We start from the raw sequence: 21,591 nt of genomic DNA on the forward strand, positions 1-21,591 counted from the left end.
TCCTTCAATGACTCGAATTCTGAGTTATAACCGGGCACTTGGCTTCCTTCTGGAGTATGGCTTCCCTTGGATGTGGGTGTGTCTATAAATAGAAGCTGTGGGTGCTGCTTCTAGCCTCTGCCTTCAGCCTTCAACAGAAATGGCCCTTTCATCCTTTTCCTGGCTGGATATGGATAAGGATGGAAGTCATCATTTGAACTTTCATGTCAGCTTTGTGATGAAGTGCCAAAGATCTCCTATTAGCCCTGTGCTCTTACCATGACCTGAACCAGGAATGAGACATGAAAGTCTACTTTGCTTCCATTGAAAGGACACATAAATGGTCTTAGTCCTGGTCCTATTGCATGTCAGAATGACCATGACAACTCTTATGAAGGAAAGCATTCAGTTGGAGCTGGCTTACAGAGGTGTAGTCCGTTATTGTTAATGGCAGGAAGCATGGTGGCATGCAGGCATACACGGTGCTGGAGAAGGAGCAGAGAGTTCTACATCCAGATTGACAGACAGCAGGAAGAGAGAGAGAGAGAGAGAGAGAGAGAGAGAGAGAGAGAGAGAGAGAGAGAGACTGGGCCTGGCTTGAGCATTTGAACCTCAAAGCCCACCCCCAGAGACATGCTTCCTCCAACAAGGCCACACCTCCTCCAACAAGGCCACACCTCCTAATGCTGCCACTTCCAGGTGACCATGCATTCAAATCTATGAGTCCGTGGGGGTCACTCCTTGTCAAACCACCACATAACACTCCCACATCAAGACTAATGCACAGAGCTTTCCTCTTGTCCTTTCCTCATCTTTCTTAAGGATTAACCTCCACTGAAATCTATAATTTTGTTTGTTTGTTTGTTTGTTTGTTGGGGCTTTTTAAGGAGGCCTAATCTCACATATTCTAGGTTACTTCAAACATGTGATCTGCTATTTCAAGCTTACTTATTTTTATTGATTAACTGCACAGTACATTTACCCTAGAATGCACCAACCCTCCCTTGAGTACTCCTAGGTCCCAAGTAGAGGCAAAGGTCACACCTGCAAGGGTGCTCGCCAGAAACACATCAACAGCTAGACACAATGCCTTTCCCCAATGCAGAAACAGCCACTGGTGTCTCCTTGGGATTCAATGAGTTGCAGTTCTCATTGATCTATGTTAAAATGATATAAGCTCACAGCTTGCAGGTCACTGAAGGGGACACACCCTTTACTTGGGTGCTCCACTGATGATCCTCACAGTACCCAAAGAGAGCATCCTTATTATAAGCAATGCTGCAAGATAATACTTTGGATATCTCACCTTTTCAGGCTAGTGGGGACAAGAAACCCAGTTTACCTAACATCAGTTTTCAGTATAAAGGAGAGAGGGTAATTAACTCTTTAGTGTACATCTTGTTTCTCTATCTCTTTGATACAGCATCTTTCTCACAGCTTAGCTGTTTCCACACAAATTACCATTAGAACGTTTTTGAAAAAAAATCCAGAAAAATAAATATGTGTATGTTTTTATAATTTAAAAGATATCATAACAAGGAAGCAGAAATGACTATCTCCAGGTCTTAGAACCGAGCAGGGCAAGAAACTCAACTTTGTACTATCTGTATTGTCTGTTTTGAAAAAGGGCAACAGGCACACACACATGTGAGTGTGTTCATTCATCTCCATGGTCTGTGTAGGGCATCATCACAAGAGACCACGCACTTGTTTTGTGTTTGTAATGGCCATGGGTCCCAGGTACAGCACAAGTTGGGGAAGTTTTTGCTTTGTTTGTCGGATCAAGGTGTTGGCATGGGGCGGCCAATGAGGACTGAATCTTCTAGCTTTTTCTGAAGCATCTCTGATTCCTGAGCCAAGTGCTTATTCAGCTCAGCAATGCTCAGCTCTGACTTCTCCTGAAGGTCCCACCTCCTGAAATTGGAGCCACTTCCCCGTATTGAAGATATTCCGAGCGTTTAATGAGTACACATTTTCTGGTGTCTAATGTGATGGGACTTCTGACTGAAAGCCTTTCTACACTCACTACACCGATAAGGCTTTTGACCAGTGTGTATTCTCAGATGCAGGGCCAGGGTTGAGAACTGAGAATAGGCCTTCCCACATTCATGACAGCCACAGGGTTTCTCACCCGTATGGCTCCTCACATGCCCCGTTAAAGACAAACTCTGAGAGAAGGCTTTCCCACATACATTGCACTCGTAAGGCTTATCACCTGAATGAATTCTTACATGCACAATAAGTGATGTTGGCTGTGAGAAGGCTCCCCACATACATTGCATTCATATGGCTTCTCTCCAGTGTGAATGCTTTGACAATTTATCAGGTACTTTTTTGTGGCCAAAAGCTGTTCCACATTTGTTACATTTAAGGGGTTTCTCAACAATATGAATTATCTCATGCTCAGTAAGATTTGATTTGCTGCTAAAGGTTTTCCCACACTCCTTACACACGAAGGGCTTCTCTCCTGTGTGAGTTCTCTGATGTCTGATGAGGCTTGACTTCTGCATGAGCACGCCCTCCCCCCACAGTCTTTCCACTCAGAAGGTTTTCTCTCCAGTGTGAATTCTCTGATGGGTAAGCAAGTTTTCCTTCTGGCTAAAGGATTTCCCACAATCATTGCACTCGAATAGCTTCTCTCCGGTGTGAGTGTTCTGATTCTTAAGAATATACTGTGTCCGGCTAAAGGCTTTCCCACACTCGTTACACTCAGAGGGTTTCTCTCTACTATGGAAATGCTTGTGCTCTGTAAGATTTGATTTATGGCGGAAGAGTTTCCCACATACCTTACAGGCAAAGGGGCTCCTCCCCCACTTAGAATTCTCTGCCGACTGAGGTGTGCCATCTTGAACGGAAGTCTGATCTCTTCTCATTCACAGCGTTTCTCTCCAACAGGAAAGTTTGACTCAGGATCTTTCCACATTTCTTACAGTCTCTAAGGTTTCTTCCTGTGTCTGCCTGCTCACTCAAATGCAGAGCAAGGGGGAATGTTCAAGAGACCTGTGTCAGAACAAACCTTTCTTCCCAGGGTAAGTCTTACTAATAGTCAATGTTATTTTTGCAAAGGTCGCTTGTTTTCCTCCAGCAGTGCCGAGAGCGCTGTCATCTGGCTAAGGGCTTTTCAGTATTGCGGAGAGACAGACACAGGGCTTCCTCTCAGCCTGACTTCTCTGTTCAGGGAGACAGGACAATTAAGTAAATGTTTCCCACCTTCAGGAAAGTCAGAGGCTTGTCCCCTGGCCTGTGCACTCCACTAACAAACTGCAGGCATTTCCACACTGGACTCTGCTTATGAGACATTTTTACCAGGAGTAGACTACGGTAGAAGATTTCCAAGCTGTATAAAGCAGATGTTTTTTTCCCATACAACTTTCTGTTAAAATCTAAAATATGTTTTAAGCTCAATGTTTTAAGCTTTGATGAATGTTTTGCCTTTAAAAAAAATCAGGATTGGGAATTTAGCTCAGTGGTAGAGCGCTTGTCTAGCCAGCGCAAGGACCTGGGGTTTGGTCCTCAGCTCTGGGGGAAAAAAAATTGAAGTCTGTTCTCCCAGATGTCAGTGTCGCTCTAAGTGCTTGTCATTCTTCAGCTGCTTTTCCTGCTTCGGCACAATGTAGACCTGATGGCTGTGCTGACCCTCGGACAAAGACCAAAAACGTCCACTTTTTGCCCCTGCGTCTGCGCATTCCCTCTTTTTAATACCGTTGGGTATTTTTCTGATTGGGTCTATGTGAAACCTCGTTTCGCCTTTAGGCTGTTGCAGAAACTTCCTAGTTAATTTCCTGAATCTAACTTTGTTTTACTGAATTCTGCTTAATGGAACGATTTGTGTGATCTTACTTAAATAAAAGCCAGCTCATTTTAGAACTGTTCTTGTGACTTCTAAGCCCAGGGAGAACAAAAGGGAAAAAAATACAAGTCTGTTAATGTGTTAATGTATGACAGACTCCCACCCAAGGGAGTGAGCTACCATGCTATGAGGAGTGGTTAGCTGAACCTCAAATGGCTGGTCCCTACAGGGGTTTCATCAGCTGTCTTTCTAATATTCTGCTCTTGTAGGGAACAATTCTCAGTCAGTGACTGTTCCAGGGCATAGCTCAAGAGTATAGCCATTTCAGCTCAGGATCACTCTCCTATTGGCTAATTTATTTAGAGCCCTCCCCCCGACCCCCACAGATACACTGAAACTTTGTCAAGTTATGTAATGGCTAAACGGCTTCTGCTGCTCAGGGCTTTCATGGAAATCACTCTAAGAAACCTTGGTGATCCTCATGTACTGTCAGCCTCTGCACTCCAGAGAGGACTCCACCACTCTTAGAATGCTGGGCCATTCATTTAGCAACATCTAACACTTTCTCTTCAGATAGGGACCATCCTACCATAGGGCCTCTGGGTCTGTCTACATGTCCTGTGTCTGGGGACAACTGCAGACATCCTTGGCCCCATGAAAGCTGGATTATTCTCTAAGTTACTTACAATAACACTCAAGGGAATACTGTGTTTCCAGTCTGTCCCATGTCCCTGCTTGATTTATCTCTGTAGTGCTTATTACTCTCACAGTCTGCTACACCTGTTCTTCCAACTTGTTGTGTATGGCCTCTCCTCTCTGTGGTTTAAAAAAAAATACGAATTTGATTATTTTTAACTGTGCACATGAGTATGTGCCTCTGTAGGGGTGTGTTCATGAGCACTGTTGTCCATGGAGGCCAGGGATGTTAGATCCTCTGAAGCTAGAGTCCAGTTAGTCATTAGCCCTGATGTGAGTGCTGGGAATTGAACTCTAGTCCTCTGCAGTAGCGGCGTGTTCTCTTAACCACTGAGCCATTTCTCTGGGTTCCTCTCTGAAGTATCCAATGTGTTTTTCAGCATCCAGAAGAACGCCCAGGTGCTTGGGGATGCTACAGCCAATGGAAGGATGTCACTTGGGTGGGGATGTGCCACCAAATGAGGATGCTTTCCACCTTGTGCCTTCTCTGCTGTTTTTCAGATGTGTCTCTGTTTCCTGAGCTCTGCCCATTTCTATCTCACTGCAAGCTGTTTTGTGGCCATTGTTTCTGACATGTCCTCCAAGCTCTCGCAGTTTTCCATATTGATGACCTGTCTTTGCATCTATGTTAAATTACATTTTAAATTCATAAAGAAATGTTTGATCACACTTTTTAAAAAAGTCCCATTTGTTTCCTTCTTTCCTTCTCTCTCTCTCTCTCTCTCTCTCTCTCTCTCTCTCTCTCTCTCTCTCTCCCTCCCTTCCTTTCTTTAAGTTTTATTTATTTTATGTAGCTGTCTTCAGACACACCAGAAGAGGGCATCTTATTCCATCACAGATGGTTGTGAGCCACCATGTGGTTGCTAGGATTTGAACTCAGGACCTCTAGAAGAGCAGTCAGTGCTCTTGACCGCTGAGCCGTCTCTCCAGCCCCCTGTCTCCCTCTTTCAATTGTTTTTCTCAGAACATCTTGTTTGGATGGTGTGTCTGCTTAATCTCCAGTCTTCATATTAGAAAGAACTGGCTGTGTTTAGAATGGGCAAGATGGAAGGGTTTCCATGTGGTAGGATGGGGTTGAGGGGAAGTGAGTTCAGACCACAGGGAAATTTTATACTGACATTTGAGAGTGCTCTACTTCCTTGATACTGTGAGACTCTCTTTGGCACAGCCGAGACTCCTCTGTGAAGTTCATCAGTTTCAGGAAAGCATTGAGGAGGGCGTCAGCTCGATAGGCTGTGGTCACTTTGGGTTGTAATTCCCGTGATTGTCCCTGAGTAACACTAGTCATCCTCTCATGTTAGCAAGTGTTACATTTGGATAGGAGTTGCCACCCACAGCATTAGTGTTGAAGGCTTAGTTTCCCAGTGGGCAGTGCTACTGCTGGGGGTGGGGCTTGAGAGGAGCTGGAAGGCAGAGCAGTAGATGGATGTAGCTGGAGGGAGCAGGTGATGGGTGAGCGGGCCCTTCACTGGTGTCTCACCCGGTCTCTTCCTGTCCATCTTTCTTTTTGCATTCTAGCCATGAGGGACTGTGATGGTTTTTATATCCTTGGACCAGGGAGTGGCACCATCTGGAGGTGTGGCCTTGGTGGAATAGGTGTGACCTGGTTGGAATGGGTGTGTCACTGTGGGTGTGGGTATAAGATCCTCACCCTAGTTTCCTGGAAGTCAGTCTTCCACTAGCAGCCTTTGGATGAAGACATAGAACTCTCAGCTCCTCCTGTGCCATGCCTGCCTGGATACTGCCATGCTGTCACCTTGATGATAATGGACTGAACCTCTGAACCTGTAAGCCAGCCCCAATTAAATGTTGTTTTTTTTATAAGACTTGCCTTGGTCATGGTGTCTGTAAAACCCTGACTAAGAGAAATTGGTACCAGGAGTGGGGTATTCCTGTGACAACCTGGCCATGTTTTGAGGAAGACTGTGGAAGGACTTTGGAACTTTGGGCCAGAAGATCCATCCAGTGTTAAGAGCTCTGTTGAATGTTGTGTAGGAGCTTGGAAGATAATGTTGAGAACAGTGCAGAGGATGGAGGCCTGGGTTGTGAAATTTCAGAGGGAAAAATTAAAGACTCTTTTCAGGGCCATTGCTGCTTTGATTGTGAAGATTCTGTAGTTCTGGTTAGCTGGGGCTGAAGAATCAGCTGTGATTAACAAGATACCAGAACTACTAAAGCAAAAACTTTGCATTACTGGGACTATTGATGCTGGTTAGCTAGAGCTAAGAAATTAGCGGTGATTAAGAAGAGACCAGCATCGTTGAGGTGAAATCTTCTGGGAAGTGTTTTCTGAAAGCACAAAGAGGCTGTGTTCCAGAGATAGCCAAGGTTGTACTCCTGCTGCAGTGGGACTTGGTAATGTGTAAGGGTCACCCAGGTGGTACTGGTTTTGAAGGCATGAAGGGGTCACACAGAGCAGCTGAGGCTCGGCACTGTGAGAGGCCATGGAAGGACATTGGTGAAGGTGCAGCCTCAGTTGCAATTGATGGCCCAGGACTGAAGGGGTCATGCAGTGTTTTGGAGATACCAGTACCATGAGATGACCACCAAGAACAGCAGTAGCAGTGGAGTACAGGCATCTGGAGCCTAGAGGACGACACATGTGCTAGAAAGGGCATGGCTGGAGAAGTGACCCAAGCCCTTGGGGGAGCCCAGAAGATCGTGAGTTGGATCCCAGACATTGGATGGTTGGAGATTAATTTTTGCTTTTGATTGTGACTGTACCCTGATATTTTCCCTCTTGAAGGAAAAAACTATTTTAGTGGAGCCCACAGTTAAGAGACTTTTAATTGTAAAAAGACTTTGGATTTTTAAAAGAGATGGATATTTTAAAGAGATTGAAATTTTAAGAATATGTAAAGACTATGGGATGTTTAAAGTTATTTAGACCTTGGGGATGAATAGGAATGTAAGGGTTGAGGCTTACTAGTGCTGTGTTTGTGTGTCAAGTTGACAAGGGGTCAATTGTATTGGCTAGTTTTGTGTCAACTTGACACAGCTGGAGTTACCACAGAGAAAGGAGCTTCAGTTGAGGAAATGCCTCCATGAGATACAACTGTCAGGCATTTTATCAATTAGTGATCAAGGGGGAAAGGCCCCTTGTGGGTGGGACCATCTCTGGGCTGGCAGTCTTGGTTCTATAAGAGAACAGGCTGAGCAAGCCAGGGGAAGCAAGCCAGTAAAGAACGTCCCTCCATGGCCTCTGCATCAGCTCCTGCTCCCTGACCTGCTTGAGTTCCAGTCCCGACTTCTTTCAGTGATGAACAACAATGTGGAAATGTAAGCTGAATAAACCCTTTCCTCCCCAACTTGCTTCTTGGTCATGATGTTTTGTCCAGGAATAGAAACCCTGACTAAGACAAGGACATATTCGACTTTGTTCTACGCAGGCTCTTGAGGCCATGTTAGTCTGCCTCATCACAAGCTTATAACAATGGAATAAGCCATGGACTTGAACTTCTGAAACCATAAGCAATTTTTATTATTATTATTATTTCTTTCTTTTAAGTCCTTCTCTTATGTATTCACCACAGTAAAGGAAAACTAATTAATATATTTCTGGTAGTTTGAATGAAAATGTCCCCCACAGTCTTGGGCTTCGGAGTCCTTGGTCCCCAGTGTGAATTGAGAGGTTTAGGAATAGCTTTCTTCAGGAAGTTTATCACTGGGACAGGCTTTGAGATCTTACCTTAGCCTTGCCCTACTTTCTGCTTGTTCTTTCTGCTTCCTGCTTTTGGCCCGAGAGGTTGCCTCTCAACTCCCTGCCTCTGCGCTCCTGCCTCTCACTGGTTGCCACGCCTTCCCCCAGAATGGAGTCCCCCCACCCCCTTCCCAGGAATTGAGAGCTAATTAAACTTTCCTTTTATAAGTTACCACAGTCGTGGTATTTTATCACAGCAGTAGAAAAATAAATAATATAATATCCAGCCCACTGTAAATTAAAAGCAAAACAAATGTCAGTGTAGTATGTAGAGCTTCGCCAACAGTTAGAAAGCAGGTCCACCACAGTTTGGAGGAAAGTTACATCTGTCTTGAGAATCATACATGCGCCCTTACCTGGATGGGAGGAGTGGGGTGGGAGGCAGTCTGGGGGCATGTGTGCAGTCAGTCCACAGCGTCTGGAAGCTTGCCTGGATGTGTTCAATGTCTGTTGTCTCTACTTTCTTTAATATCTCTTAGTTTACCCCGGGTTGGCTTTTGAAAATTCTTTTTTGTGTGTGTGTGTGTGTGTTATTCATATTTCTTTTTTTTTTCTTTTTTTCCCCATTTTTTATTAGGTATTTAGCTCATTTACATTTCCAATGCTATATCGAAAGTCCCCCATACCCACCCACCCCCACTCCCCTACCCACCCACTCCCCCTTTTTGGCCCTGGTGTTCCCCTGTACTGGGGCATATAAAGTTTGCGTGTCCAATGGGCCTCTCTTTCCAGTGATGGCCGACTAGGCCATCTTTTGATACATATGCAGCTAGAGGCTTTTGAAAATTCTTAAGGGGTTCTGAGATCTCCTCTCTGACCTGCTCCTTGCTTTATCAGGACAGTTCCCACAGGCTTTCTAAACAACTGCCCCCTCCTAGCTGGGAGAATTGTCTGTTGCTTGGCAACATTTGAAGTACATGTGGGTGGGTTTTGTTTTGCTTTTAACTCAGAAAAAAAAAAGTATCCTATTTCTGTTTCTTTTTCAGAAAAAGGAGAAACATGTGAAACGGACTGTGGTCTTGCCTTGGCTCATACCGGAAGGTTTAGTTTACATTTGCACGATCATGGTCACACACAGTGTCTCTCCTTCCCTCACAGAATCCTCCAAAAGCATCCACGCACACAAACCAACGCTTACCTCATAGGTGCCTAGTTCTTCGATTAACCTTTCTTCTTTTTTGACATAGTCCTTCTTGTCTTGCGCTAGCTGCTCCTTAAGTGTTTCAATTAGGTGCACAAAATGATTAATCTCCTTCTTTCTATGCTTCGTCTAGTCAGAGGGAAATGGGATCTGTCATTGCTTGTGTCGTGGTTAGTCTTACATTTCTAAATGGCCTGATAAACTGTGGGATGTCTCAGCAGGCACTAAGGAGGGTGATCTTTTTCCTCCAGTGCTTTGTTGCCCACCAATTTGTATCTAAAGGGATTAGCCGCTGTATCCAAAGGGTACGTATGGGAGTGGTGAAGGATGCTTGGGAAGCAAGGACCTGCTTCCATGCCTCAAAGACACACACCTAGAGCACTAGTCCTTCATTTCCTTAATCTCTTGGACCAGCTAGATGGTTTCACAGGTAGGCACTCTTGCCCCCATGCCTGGTGACTTGAGTTTTATTTCTGGGACTTAAATGGTGGAAGGAGAAAGCCAATCCCTTGAAGTTGTCCTCTACCCTTCGCTCCAGCATATGTTCATACACACATAAATAAATAAATAAATAAATAAATAAATAAATAAATAAATGTAATGAAATAAAAAGATCTAAACATCTCCAGTTAACACACACTAAATGGATAGATCTCTGAAGAAAGAAAAAAAAATCCACTCTAACCATCAAATCAGGAGAAAGGAAAATATCTTTTAGTAAAATAAGGTTTACTTCAGTATTGAAATGGGTGTGACTCATTTCTGTGTCGGGGATTAGCATAATTCTAAACACTTTCTGTTCCCTTACCTCTTCAAGCAATTGAAATCGCTTTTGCTCTACAATCTCAATTTGAATTATAATTTTTTTCAAGGACAGCTTTATCTTCTGTAGCCAATGTGCGTGTCTTTTTCTCGTACAGAATATTCTCCACTGATTTATGACACTAGAGATGGAAACAGAATAGAATGACCATTAATTATATTGGCACAGTGGTTTCCCCAAAACACAAAGCAAAACCAGTCCAACCACAATTTTACAGCATCCCGTGGGCCGTCAAGCGAACTACACCGTAGATGCTAACTGAGTCAGAAGGCAGAACGCGTGTTGCCTCCGCACTGTAAGCACTGTCTGAGTGAGTGGTGTGTCTGATGCCCAACAGCACAGTGCAGAAACCACACTGGGAGGAAGGAAACGAGGCAGTCTCCAGGGAAGGCAGAGAAAGGAGCGGCATGGGCAGAAATAGTCATGGAACCGCCCAAAGTGCAAATGAGAAACTTTAAGATTTTAGATTCTCAAACTTTTCTCTCTACCACAGCTGTATCTTTGAAGAATGGTATAGATGTACAATTTGAATTTTATAAATTATAACATTAATAGTAACAATATTAATAGCATATATCTAAGGGCTAGGGACTGCTTACTGGGTACATTGATCTACATACTTTTGATGGAGGGGACCACCATCATTACCAGCTTCACTGTGGGAGTAATGAGAAGAGATTAACCAAGCCACTGTTAGGACTACTAAGGAAGAGTGGTCCACATGAAAGTCTGTGACCCTAACTATTGTTCCTCATATTACCCTTACTATAAATTGGCACAGAAGTCTGGATGGACAGCAAACATTGTACCAATAATGGCAATCTTAATCTTTGATGATTTCCCTCAATTGAGATGGGAAACTCTGGGTTTTTTGTTTGTTTCTTTTTCAATGAAAAACCAAAACTGTCAGAGACCATCCCGTGAGAAAGCGAGCCCTTCACAATCTCCCTGACAGGCCAAATGACCTCGTGCTAGGAGCTGGTTATCACTCCCTCCTCCCTATTCCCTTCCTAGCACCTGAAGCTGTAAAAGCTGAATTATAGTCCCCTCTTCCCTATCTCTTCCTGAACTCCCATGCCATCCAAGGACATGAGTTACGCCTGAGCCCGGCCTGACACCCAAGGCTGTCAAGGAGGATCTATGTTCCGGAGATAAGATGCAGAGTGCCCGCTGCCTGGCACCTGACTTCGGTCCCCATGTCAGCAGATGCCCACTTCTTTGTTCTTTGTAAAATTCCCCCTCAACCCCTCCCTATTCCCCACGATGTATGCTTTAAAACAAGGCACCTCAGCCTAATAAATGAGACCTTGATAGGTACCATCTTCTTGGTCTCCTGCTTTCCTTCCCCTTCCTCCCATTTCCTTCCAGGTTTGCGGTCCCCCTCACACTCATGAATAACTGAATCCCGCGGGATGGGATACAAAACAACAACAACAACAACAACAACAACAACAACAACAACAACCACCAAGATCCAAAACAATCTAACACATCTAGATCAGAGTGAATTTATATAAAATTTAACATAGGATAGTAATTCTTTTTTTTTAAAGGTTCATTTATTTATTTTACATATGTGAGTACACTATAGGTGTACAGATGGTTGTGAGCTTTCATGTGGTTGTTGGGAATTGAATTTTTAGGACCTCTGCTCACTTCGGTTGGCCCCTCTCTTGACCCCTCTCACTCCAGTAGGCTCAGTCTCTGCTTGCTCTGGCCCAAAGATTTATTTATTATTATACATAGTACACTGTAGCTGTCTTCAGATGCACCAGAAGAGGGCATCAGATCTCATTACAGGTGATTGTGAGCCATATGGTTGCTGGGAATTGAACTCAGGACCTTTGAAAGAGCAGTCAGTGAGTGCTCTTACCCGCTGAGCCATCTTGCCAGCCCCAGGATATTAATTCTATTGGAATTATTTGTAACATATACTACTGACACAAACACACATATGCACACATTACCATCTCTGAATTTCTCTTTGCCGATTTTTAGCCATGACTTCTATTTGTCTTCCATATGCTTCCCGTGATGCTCTGAAAACAAGAAGTATACATATATTGAATTTTATATTTGTAGTTTTCAAATACATTAGAAAGTATTTCTTAAAATGAGTATGGCTAATTGTAAAACAACTAAAAGTTTTAGTGGCCGTTTTATAGCAGGGCATTGGAACTGCTCCTATAAGCCTTGGGTTTAATATCCAAGGATGGAACGGCAGAGTCTAGGGAAGCAACAGCACACAGATTCTGTGAGGCTAACAGTGAATAGGGAGGAATGTGGATGGCAAGAATGGAGGGGAGGTTGTATCAAGGAAAGGGTATAGTCATTTGCAAAGGGCATAGAAAGTCAGAACTCTAACACGACACAGTCAGTAAGGCTTGCTGCCCAGGGACCATGACAGGAGCAAACAATAGGACCACAGGAGGGAGGGATCAAGATCAACATGCTCTTGAGGAACTCTGCATTCTTGACAGTTCTAACTTTGTACAATACAGAACACAAAACCATGAGACAAGTTCTTGAACTAAGGGAAGGTCTTAAGTCTGTGAGGCTTTCTTGTGATAGGCAGAAAGAAAATGCAAAGATTCCATCACAGCAGCAGAAATCTATGCGTCTATTTGCCTCCCAGTACCGGGCTTGGTACAGAAATGAATAAAAAACCACTTAGGTAAAAGGCTACTTTGTGTCTTTTTAAAGACAGAAATACTCATAAAGTTAAATGCTGGTTGTTACGTAAGTGTTTGAAGACCAGAAATACAGATGAAAATAATCAAGATGCAATTAAATCAACCAGAAACAACCGTGTCTATGTTACTAGTCTGTTTGAAATGATTTAATAGTCTGCTAGATCCCTAAGTTTGTTCACAATTTCACCTCTCTTTAATGAGTTTGTTGCCTACACATAAAACATGTTCCACAAATGATCTGAACCAATTTAAAATAAGATAAAGATAACATGGAATACCAAAGTGCATAGCAACAGTCAGTTAAAACATTTGATTCTGAACTTCTTCATAAGCAGAGCAATAACTGATCAAAAGGGCTGGGTATGTGGCACCATACTCCTTTAATCCTAGCACTCAGGAGGCAGCAGAGATGATAGGTCTTTGTGAGTTCATGGACAGCCTGGTCTACAGCATAAGTTCAGGATCCCCAGGGCTACATGGTAAGATACTGTCTCAAAACAAAAACAAAAACAAAAGCAAAAACAAACTATAACTAATAATGTTTCCATTATTCATGAGAAAATAAAATCTGATTGAACACAATTCAGTTTTCCTGCTCTTTCATAGAAGTTCATAGTTTCTGTCGAAAACTAATATAATGAAAATAGATGTTTATGTGGTTGCTTATTTATACAGAGACAACCGTGCAGAGAAGCTACCCTTCATGTCTGTGCTGAGTAAACTATGAGAATGATAAAACAGATATGGCAAAGTGGTAACACTCTGAGAAATTCATGAAAGTATATGGGGTTTATTTACATGTTTTAAAGTACTTACTGTTGACCTTAAACTATGTCCAAATAAAGATACAAAGGTCACCTGTATAAGATGTGGTTCCTTAATCTTTTCTCCAATGACACAGAATTAACTGATCACACAAGGACTGGCCTTTTCTGTTTCCTGTTTGACGGCTTTTTTTGAAGTTGAAATTTTTAACTTACCTTCTTCCACTTACGCAGCTATTTTGACCATGTTAAAGGGCAAGTCATTTTAAAAAAAATATTTCAATATGTGTGTGCGTGTGTGTGTCTGTGTGTGCACGTGCTGGTGTGTGTGTGTGTGTGTATTACTTTGATCATATTTACCTCCCTTAGATCTCTTTTCTCCCTCCTTTTAGTGGTCCTCTATCCCTCAAGTAGTTTCCTTAATATGTATATATGCGTGTGTATGCATATATATATATATATATATATATATTCTACATGAAAAACAAAAAACATGTGAGTTTGTCTTTGAGTCTGTTTTATTTGATCTATCCAAGCTGCAAATGACACAATCTACATATTCATTAGGTTAAAAAACAATAGATAATTCCATTGTTTACAAATACCACATTTTTTTTTATCCATTCATCTATCGATGTCTATCCCTAACTTGCCAACTGTGAAGATAGGTATTCAAGGATCTCTATATATGCTTTCAGGTTTCTTAGGGTATATGCCTAAGAGTGCTATCTATGTAGTGGCTTGTTAGTGCCTTTTTAATAAGTGTGTTACAGTTTTCCTCTTAACTCAGCTACTTCCCAAATAATTGAGACTGGACTATTATATTTAACATGCTTTAAAGGCGCAACAACTGAGTAGTATTGCTCAATTTTAATCCTCTAAACTAATCTGGCTATCTCCCAGCCAAAGTCCCTGATATACTGTATTTAATGGTTTTCTATCCTCCAGCTGTTTTTCTCATGATGTCTCAGGGACTCTCTTCTCCGTGGCTAGTCCCCACTTCCTCTCTCTCCTGCCCTTTTGTCTTGTTGGAAGGAAGTCCTGACCTATTCTTTCCCCTGCACAGTCATTGGCTGGTCAGCTTTTATTGACAGATCAGAGACTAAATGGGCAGCAATGTTTACACAACATTAAGACAGGAGATACTTAGAATACTTAGATACTTAGAATAAAGATTGCAACCAGATACACCGGCACAGAAATTAGCATTTGAATCACACAGTGCACAATAACATTATGCTTACATCTCCTCCTCTTAACATTGGATAAAGTATTCTATTATCTATTCTATTTTGGTGAGTTTAAACTTCTGTACCTAAATCAAATTTCTATCATAACTCACACAAACCTAAAAAACATTTTCTTAAATCCTACATAACTTAGGTTTAGTTGTGAGGCTGTAACTGTCTAGTTGTCAACCCCACCTGAGACCTGAGAATAAATATTACCTGAGTGTGTAGGAAGTGCTGTCAAGCAGCTTCCAAAACTATTGAAATGACACAGACAGTTGGCTGCCTGGACAGTCCCCCAGAATTCACTCTGTGTCATGGTGCATCCATCGTCATCAGCCTTCTGGTCTAGAATAACTGGCAGACATTTTTTTTTTTGTGAAGCAGAAATTATGAAGGACTTGCATACCTTGTCCTTGCGAAGCTGGGCAGTCAACCTCCCTACATTGTCTGTTCAGTTTGTACAGTATTCTGTCTGTGGTGGGAGCAAGGGCATTCTCTTGCCCAGTGGCTATCTTGCCACAATGAAGCAAAGTCCATAAGGAGGTTCTCTGATGCTCATCATTGAAGTGGAATGAGGGTTCTGCCAGGAGCAGACCTGTCTCATTGTCAAAAGCAGCTTAATAAAATATCCTTAAATATCATATTCTGTTGATCTCTGAGGGTTTGAAGACTATTTATCCATCTATCTATCCACAATACATCTGAAATGTTTGTTTCTAGCTATTTACTAGTTCTGTTCAATCTAGGAAACATATTTTTCATAATTAGCTGAATTAGTATCTAACATGACCATAATTTTGATCGTCTCACTGGTAATAGCAGCTGTCAAGGACTAGAACTTAACATTGTGTTTTTAAATGAATTGCATAAGCACAATATCTTAGCATGTAGAAAAATTTAATCTTAAATCTGTATTAGTATACAAAGCTCTGTACCAGTGTAATTAAATATAGCTTAATTTGTATCAATATACAAAGATCTATACCAAGGTTAAGTCGTACAGTAGTTTTATGTTTAGGTTTTGTTTGTTTATTTTAAGGAATTCCATACTGATTTCCTTAGAGGCTACACTGATGTAGCCATCAATAGTGTGTAAATGTCCCTTTCTCTACACATTGTCCCCATAATTTTCTTTCTTGATGGTAGATTCTTAGTGAAGTGAAATGGAGTGACTAGTTTTTCATTTGCATTTCCTTTATTGGTAAGGATGGTGGACAGTTTATAATGTATCAGTTGACCAGTTGTGTGTCTTCTTTGGAGAAGTTTGTTTAATTCATTTGCACATTGAGTTCTCTATATGTGTTGGATAGTGATTCTCTATCAGACGAGCAGCTGGTAAAGATTTCCTTCTATTTTCTGGGCCTTCTTTTTACAATGGTAGTTGTTTTCTTTGCTGCCCAGGAACTTTATAACTTGATACAATCCTGTCTGTCAGGTTTCATTGTTATCCCTGGGCTACTGCAGTCTGATTCAGAAAGTTGTGGTTTATGCCTGCCTGCATTTAAATGGATTTTTCCTTCTCTTGTAAGTCTCAAAGTTTGGGTCTTACTCCACCTTTTACTTCTGCTTCGTTGGCACCTATGGCTGGGACTGAACCTAGAGCTTGAGTGTGCAAGGCAAGAGTGGTGAACCATGTTTCAGTCTTTGCACAGATACATTTTTAAGTGGAATATCATATTATAGAGTAATAAGATCCAATTTTAAATGCATAATATATATATACATGCATTTGAAAGTATATGTGGTAAGCTATTAATAATGATTATTTCTGTGAAGCAATTAGGAAAACTTTCCCCATAAATTATAAATTTTTATCTTTAAAAATTAAATTTGGGTATAGGCACTACTTAGGCAAAGAATGTAAATGACTTAGAATGGCCAAGGTGAAGGATATTGGCAAAGAACACTGTTAATTATCAGATGCATGCTGGAACCTGGCCCTGAATCTGTTCCCTCCCCTGGGTCACCCAACTTCTGTAACACCTGTCACCTTCTTCAGTGAAAGATGCACAAACAGCGATCTGATCTTTCTGAACTGCGAAACAGAAAGAGCAAGTTATAAACTTACTTCCCTGTAACCATCTACATGAATTACATGTATAAACGTTTTGGTCCAGTTTAAAGCAGTATACACAAAGAAAAGTTTAAAACTAGCAAAGACCCAAACGTACCTATTAAGATCATTAAGGACTCCAAATCCGTTTTCCATAAATTTGATGTCATGTTCTCTTTGTGATAGGAAGGCTTCTTTCTGAGTAATAACCATCATCTGTTTCTGATGTCTAGAATGAGAAAAAGAAGTGGCAGTCATTTTACTGAAAGTTAAAAGCGATTATTTTGAGGTACTGGAGGTTGAACGCAGAAGCTTAGACATTATAGGCAAAATTAAAAAAAAAAACCCTTAATTTCCCAATGCAAGAAAATTTTGCATGCATAAATTCTTTTAAAAAGGAAGTGGGGGCTAGAAAGTGGGTTCAGTGGTTAAAAGCACATATTCTTGCAGAGGACCTGGGTTTGAATCCCAGTAGCCATGTGGTACCTCACAGCCATCCATAACTCCAATCCCAAGGAACCAATGCCCTCTTCTGACCTCCGTGAGCACCAGGGGGAGGGGCTCGCAGATACATGCCATGGCAGCATCCATACACGTAAAATAAAAGTAAATTTAAAAAATTTAAAGGAGTTGGGGAAGATTAGATTCTGAAGTCTTTCAGCGGCTTGAGGACTGTAAGTTTCACGAAAGTCCTATGTATAGACTTTATGAAGTCACTGTAAGGATTCTAACTGCAGCAGTGACGTAAGAGCATGAATTTGCACAGCAGTGTCTGGGTGACTGTGCTTCCCTCAATGCATATAACTTCCATCAGGCTTTTTCTCTGAGAAAGAAGATGAGCTAGTCACACAAACTTTGAGGACAGGGTGAACATCTGAACTTCAAGGACCTTGGACAAGAAATCTTACCTGTGGATCAGTCTCCATTTCAACCCCTCTAAATGAAGGCTTCAATACCTGTCTTATGGGGTAGAAAGCATTAACTCACTACTGTCTGGGTGTGTAGACCAATGAGACTTCTTATGTGTTTCCTTTATTTGTTTGTTGTCCTGATGTGCAGGCTCAGGGAGATTTTTGGTTTGGTTTAAATGGCCCAACAGTGACAAGAACTTTTCTGGACGAGAAAGCCTTCTGTCTAAGTGGTCCATCTTCAAAACCACCTTAATGTGATGCAGAAAGCAAAGTAACTTGTGCTCTCTAAGTTACATACATCTATGATTGAGTTTAAGAGTCATGCATAGGCATAAGGGTCCAATGTTTTGATAATGTTTTGGGCACATATTGGGTTTGTGACTTGAGAAGTGGGAAGTGATATAGTATGGATGAGGTCTTGAGGGTAGGGTCTTCATGATGAGATCGGTATCCTTTCAAGAAGAGAGAAGAAAACTTAATCTTTCCCTAAGTAAGGGGAGAGGAAAGAGACGATGAGAAGAGGTAGGGAGGAATGGGAGAAGGAAAGGGAAGAAGGGATGGAGGGAGGGAGACAGAGAGACAGAGACAGAGAGACAGAAAGCGCCATCTGTAAGTCAGAATGAGTCCTCACTGGAACTCAGACATAACGTGTTCATGTTGGCACTCTCATTGTAGGCTCTCAGCCTTTACAGCTGAGAAAGAAATTTCTGTTAAAGCAAGCCAGTTGATGGCATTTTGTTATGGAAACTGAGCTGAAGACAAAAGGCCACAGTGGCCATGAATTTTTAGTGTTATGGTCACTTGCTAACAGGTGATGTTACTATTCTGGGGGGTGCCTATTGATCTGGGAAAGGTTTATACTCCACTTTTAACAGCTTGTATTCTGTGTAATCAGATGAGACAAAAATGACTCAGGTAACTCTATAGCTTAAATGCTACAACAACGTGTAAATGGGCCTGGATACTGCATTTTTTTCACTTTTGTAATATATACATATATAATTGTAACATTTCTTTTTTTCTTTTTTATTTATTTATTAGGTATTTTCTTCATTTACATTTCCAATGCTATCCCAAAAGTCCCCCATACCCTCCCCTCCTCTCCCCTACCCACCCACTCCTACTTCTTGGCCTTGGCGTTCCCCTGTACTGAGGCATATAAAGTTTGCAAGACCAATGGGCCTCTCTTTCCAGTGATGGCCAACTATGCCATCTTCTGATACATATGCAGCTAGAGACACAAGCTCCAGGGGGTACTGGTTAGTTCATATTCTTGTTCCACCTATAGGGTTGCAGACCCCTTCAGCTCCTTGGGTACTTTCTCTAGCTCCTCTATTAGGGGCCCTGTGATCCATCCAATAGCTGACTGTGAGCATCCACTTCTGTGTTTGCTAGGCCCTGGCATAGCCTCACAAGAGACAGCTATATTTGGGTCCTTTCAGCAAAATCTTGCTAGTGTACGCAATGGTGTCAGCGTTTGAAGGCTGATTATGGGATGGATCTCCTGGTATGGCAGTCTCTAGATGGTTCATCCTTTTGTCTCAGCTCCAAACTTTGTCTCTGTAACTCCTTCCATGGGTGTTTTGTTCCCAATTCTAAGGGGCAAAGTGTTCACACTTTGGTCTTCGTTCTTCTTGATTTTCATGTGTTTTGCAAATTGTATCTTGTATCTTGAGTATTCTAAGTTTCTGGGCTAATATCCACTTATCAGTGAGTACATATCATGTGAGTTCTTTTGTGATTGGGTTACCTCACTCAGGATGATGCCCTCCAGGTCCATCCATTTGGCTAGGAATTTCATAAATTCATTCTTTTTAATAGCTGAGTAGTACTCCATTGTGTAAATGTACCACATTTTCTGTATCCATTCCTCTGTTGAGGGACATCTGTGTTCTTTTCAGCTTCTGGCTATTATAAATAAAGCTGCTATGAACATAGTGGAGCATTTGTCCTTCTTACCAGTTGGAACATCTTCTGGATATATGCCCAGGAGAGGTATTGCGGGATCCTCCGGTAGTACTATGGACACTGCATTTTTAACCTATGAGATGTAACTTTAAGTGTAACTAAGTGAGCTTTTTCTTACATAATTTCATTTTCAAGATACTATCCTGTAATATTCATAAGGAAAGAATCACTGAGAATTGACTACCTACACAGCAATGGGTGGCATCCCAGGCTTACAGGACCGAATAAGACAGAATGCCTTTTCTACTCTCACTGTAGTCCAATAAGACCAAGGGTTTGAAATCCAGGTGTTATAGAAAGGTGTTGGGTCAAAGGGCTGGAGGTAGGCAAGTTGGGGGTAGAACTGCAGAATGAGAGAAAACTAAGAGGAAAGCCAAAGCAAAAGGATGAATGGAGAGAAAGGAATACAGTGGAGAAATATTTGGGAGGTAGAATTATCAAGACTTCTTGACCAAATAGAATCCAATAAGAAATGGTATCCTTGACCAGGCAGAGGTGGCACATGCCTTTAATCCCAGCTCTTGGGAGGCAGAGGCAGGCAGATTTCTGAGTTCGATGCCAGCCTGGTCTACAGAGTGAGTTCCAGGATATCCATGGCTACACAGAGAAACCCTGTCTCAGAAGAAGAAGAAGAAGAAGAAGAAGAAGAAGAAGAAGAGGAAGAGGAAGAGGAAGAGGAAGAGGAAGAGGAAGAGGAAGAGGAAGAAGAAGAAGAAGAAGAAGAAGAAGAAGAAGAAGAGGAGGAGGAGGAGGACGAGGAGGAGGAGGAGGAGGAGGAGGGAGGAGGGAGGAGGGAGGAGGGAGGAGGGAGGAGGGAGGTAACCAAACTTCTGTGTGAGAAAGGGAATGTGCATATGGAGTCAGCTTTTGACAAAGGTAGATATTATGGCTCATTGCAAAGTCTCACACAGTAATTATTGTTTCCCGAGTTTGACTTATAAGTGTAAATAATGTATTTACTTTTTTATGGGTTTGAGCTGTTCTGGATAATAAAAGCATTCCTTAGCACCACAAAGGCAGATCAGAAGTGTGGTTATTGATTATTGGATGGAGAATATTTTGTTGTCAACTTTGTTGACAACTAAGATGAGCTTTGATGACAGTTGCCACTTGGACAGCAAGTCAGGCACCCCTAACTGTGGCAAGCTGACTTACAGGGACAAAGCCATACTCACTCTTCTGACAACATCTGTTTCTTCAGACTCACAGCTTCCTCTTCCTTCAAGGTAGCCTTATACTGTTTGAGGAGTGTGCTCAGTTTCTCTCGGAGATCTTCGTTCTCTGTATTAAGTTTGTATATTTTTTCACCCAACTAGGAAAAAAAGAAAGAGAGAAGGAGAAAGGAAGGGAGTGAGAAGGAGAGGGAGAGGGAGGGGGAGGGGGAGGGAGAGGGGAGTGGAAGAGGGAGAGGGAGAGTGAGAGGGAGAGGGAGAGGGAGGGGGAGAGGGAGAGGGAGGGAGGGAGGAGGGAGGGAGGGAGGGAGAGGGAGAGAGAGAGAGAGAGAGAATTAATGGAATTGGCTTATGCGTCTTGGAGAGAGTGAACTTGTGGTGAACCAGTCTAGAGTACTGCATATACTGCTTGAAACACAGAGGATCTTGTACGAAGATAGAGCAACTCAGTTCTATGAACATGCAACTGTCTGCTTTGGAGCTTCCTTTGGGATTTATGACAAATGTCCAGCACATTGTGTCCTTTTCCCAGAATATACAGTGTGCTAGGACATAGAAAACAACCTTTCACAGAAGCACTCCCTCAAAGCTTCTCTGGCCACATTTGTCCCATGGTAAGGAGAACTGGGCCCCCTGCATCCTCCAGTTCCCCACAAGAAGTCTGAGTGT

At 42.2% G+C, this 21,591-nt stretch overlaps 1 protein-coding gene and 1 pseudogene across 2 annotated transcripts in view; both read right to left on the reverse strand.

Annotated features, from left to right (window-relative positions):
• Positions 1–21,591, reverse strand: part of Ccdc175 (coiled-coil domain containing 175) — an 83,738-nt gene that overhangs the window by 17,680 nt on the left and 44,467 nt on the right. For both annotated transcript variants that reach the window (NM_028687.1, XM_017315215.2), the window contains exons 9-13: positions 20,926–21,062; positions 16,990–17,100; positions 12,097–12,168; positions 10,115–10,250; positions 9,304–9,435 (exon numbers count right to left, since the gene is read on the reverse strand). In NM_028687.1, the coding sequence (NP_082963.1) occupies positions 9,304–9,435; positions 10,115–10,250; positions 12,097–12,168; positions 16,990–17,100; positions 20,926–21,062 (588 nt within the window). The remainder of the gene's footprint in view (positions 1–9,303; positions 9,436–10,114; positions 10,251–12,096; positions 12,169–16,989; positions 17,101–20,925; positions 21,063–21,591) is intronic.
• Positions 1,907–3,024, reverse strand: Gm18243 (predicted gene, 18243; annotated as a pseudogene).

Source organism: Mus musculus, chromosome 12 (genome assembly GCF_000001635.26).
Source record: "Mus musculus strain C57BL/6J chromosome 12, GRCm38.p6 C57BL/6J".
Classification (NCBI taxonomy): Eukaryota; Metazoa; Chordata; class Mammalia; order Rodentia; family Muridae; genus Mus; species Mus musculus.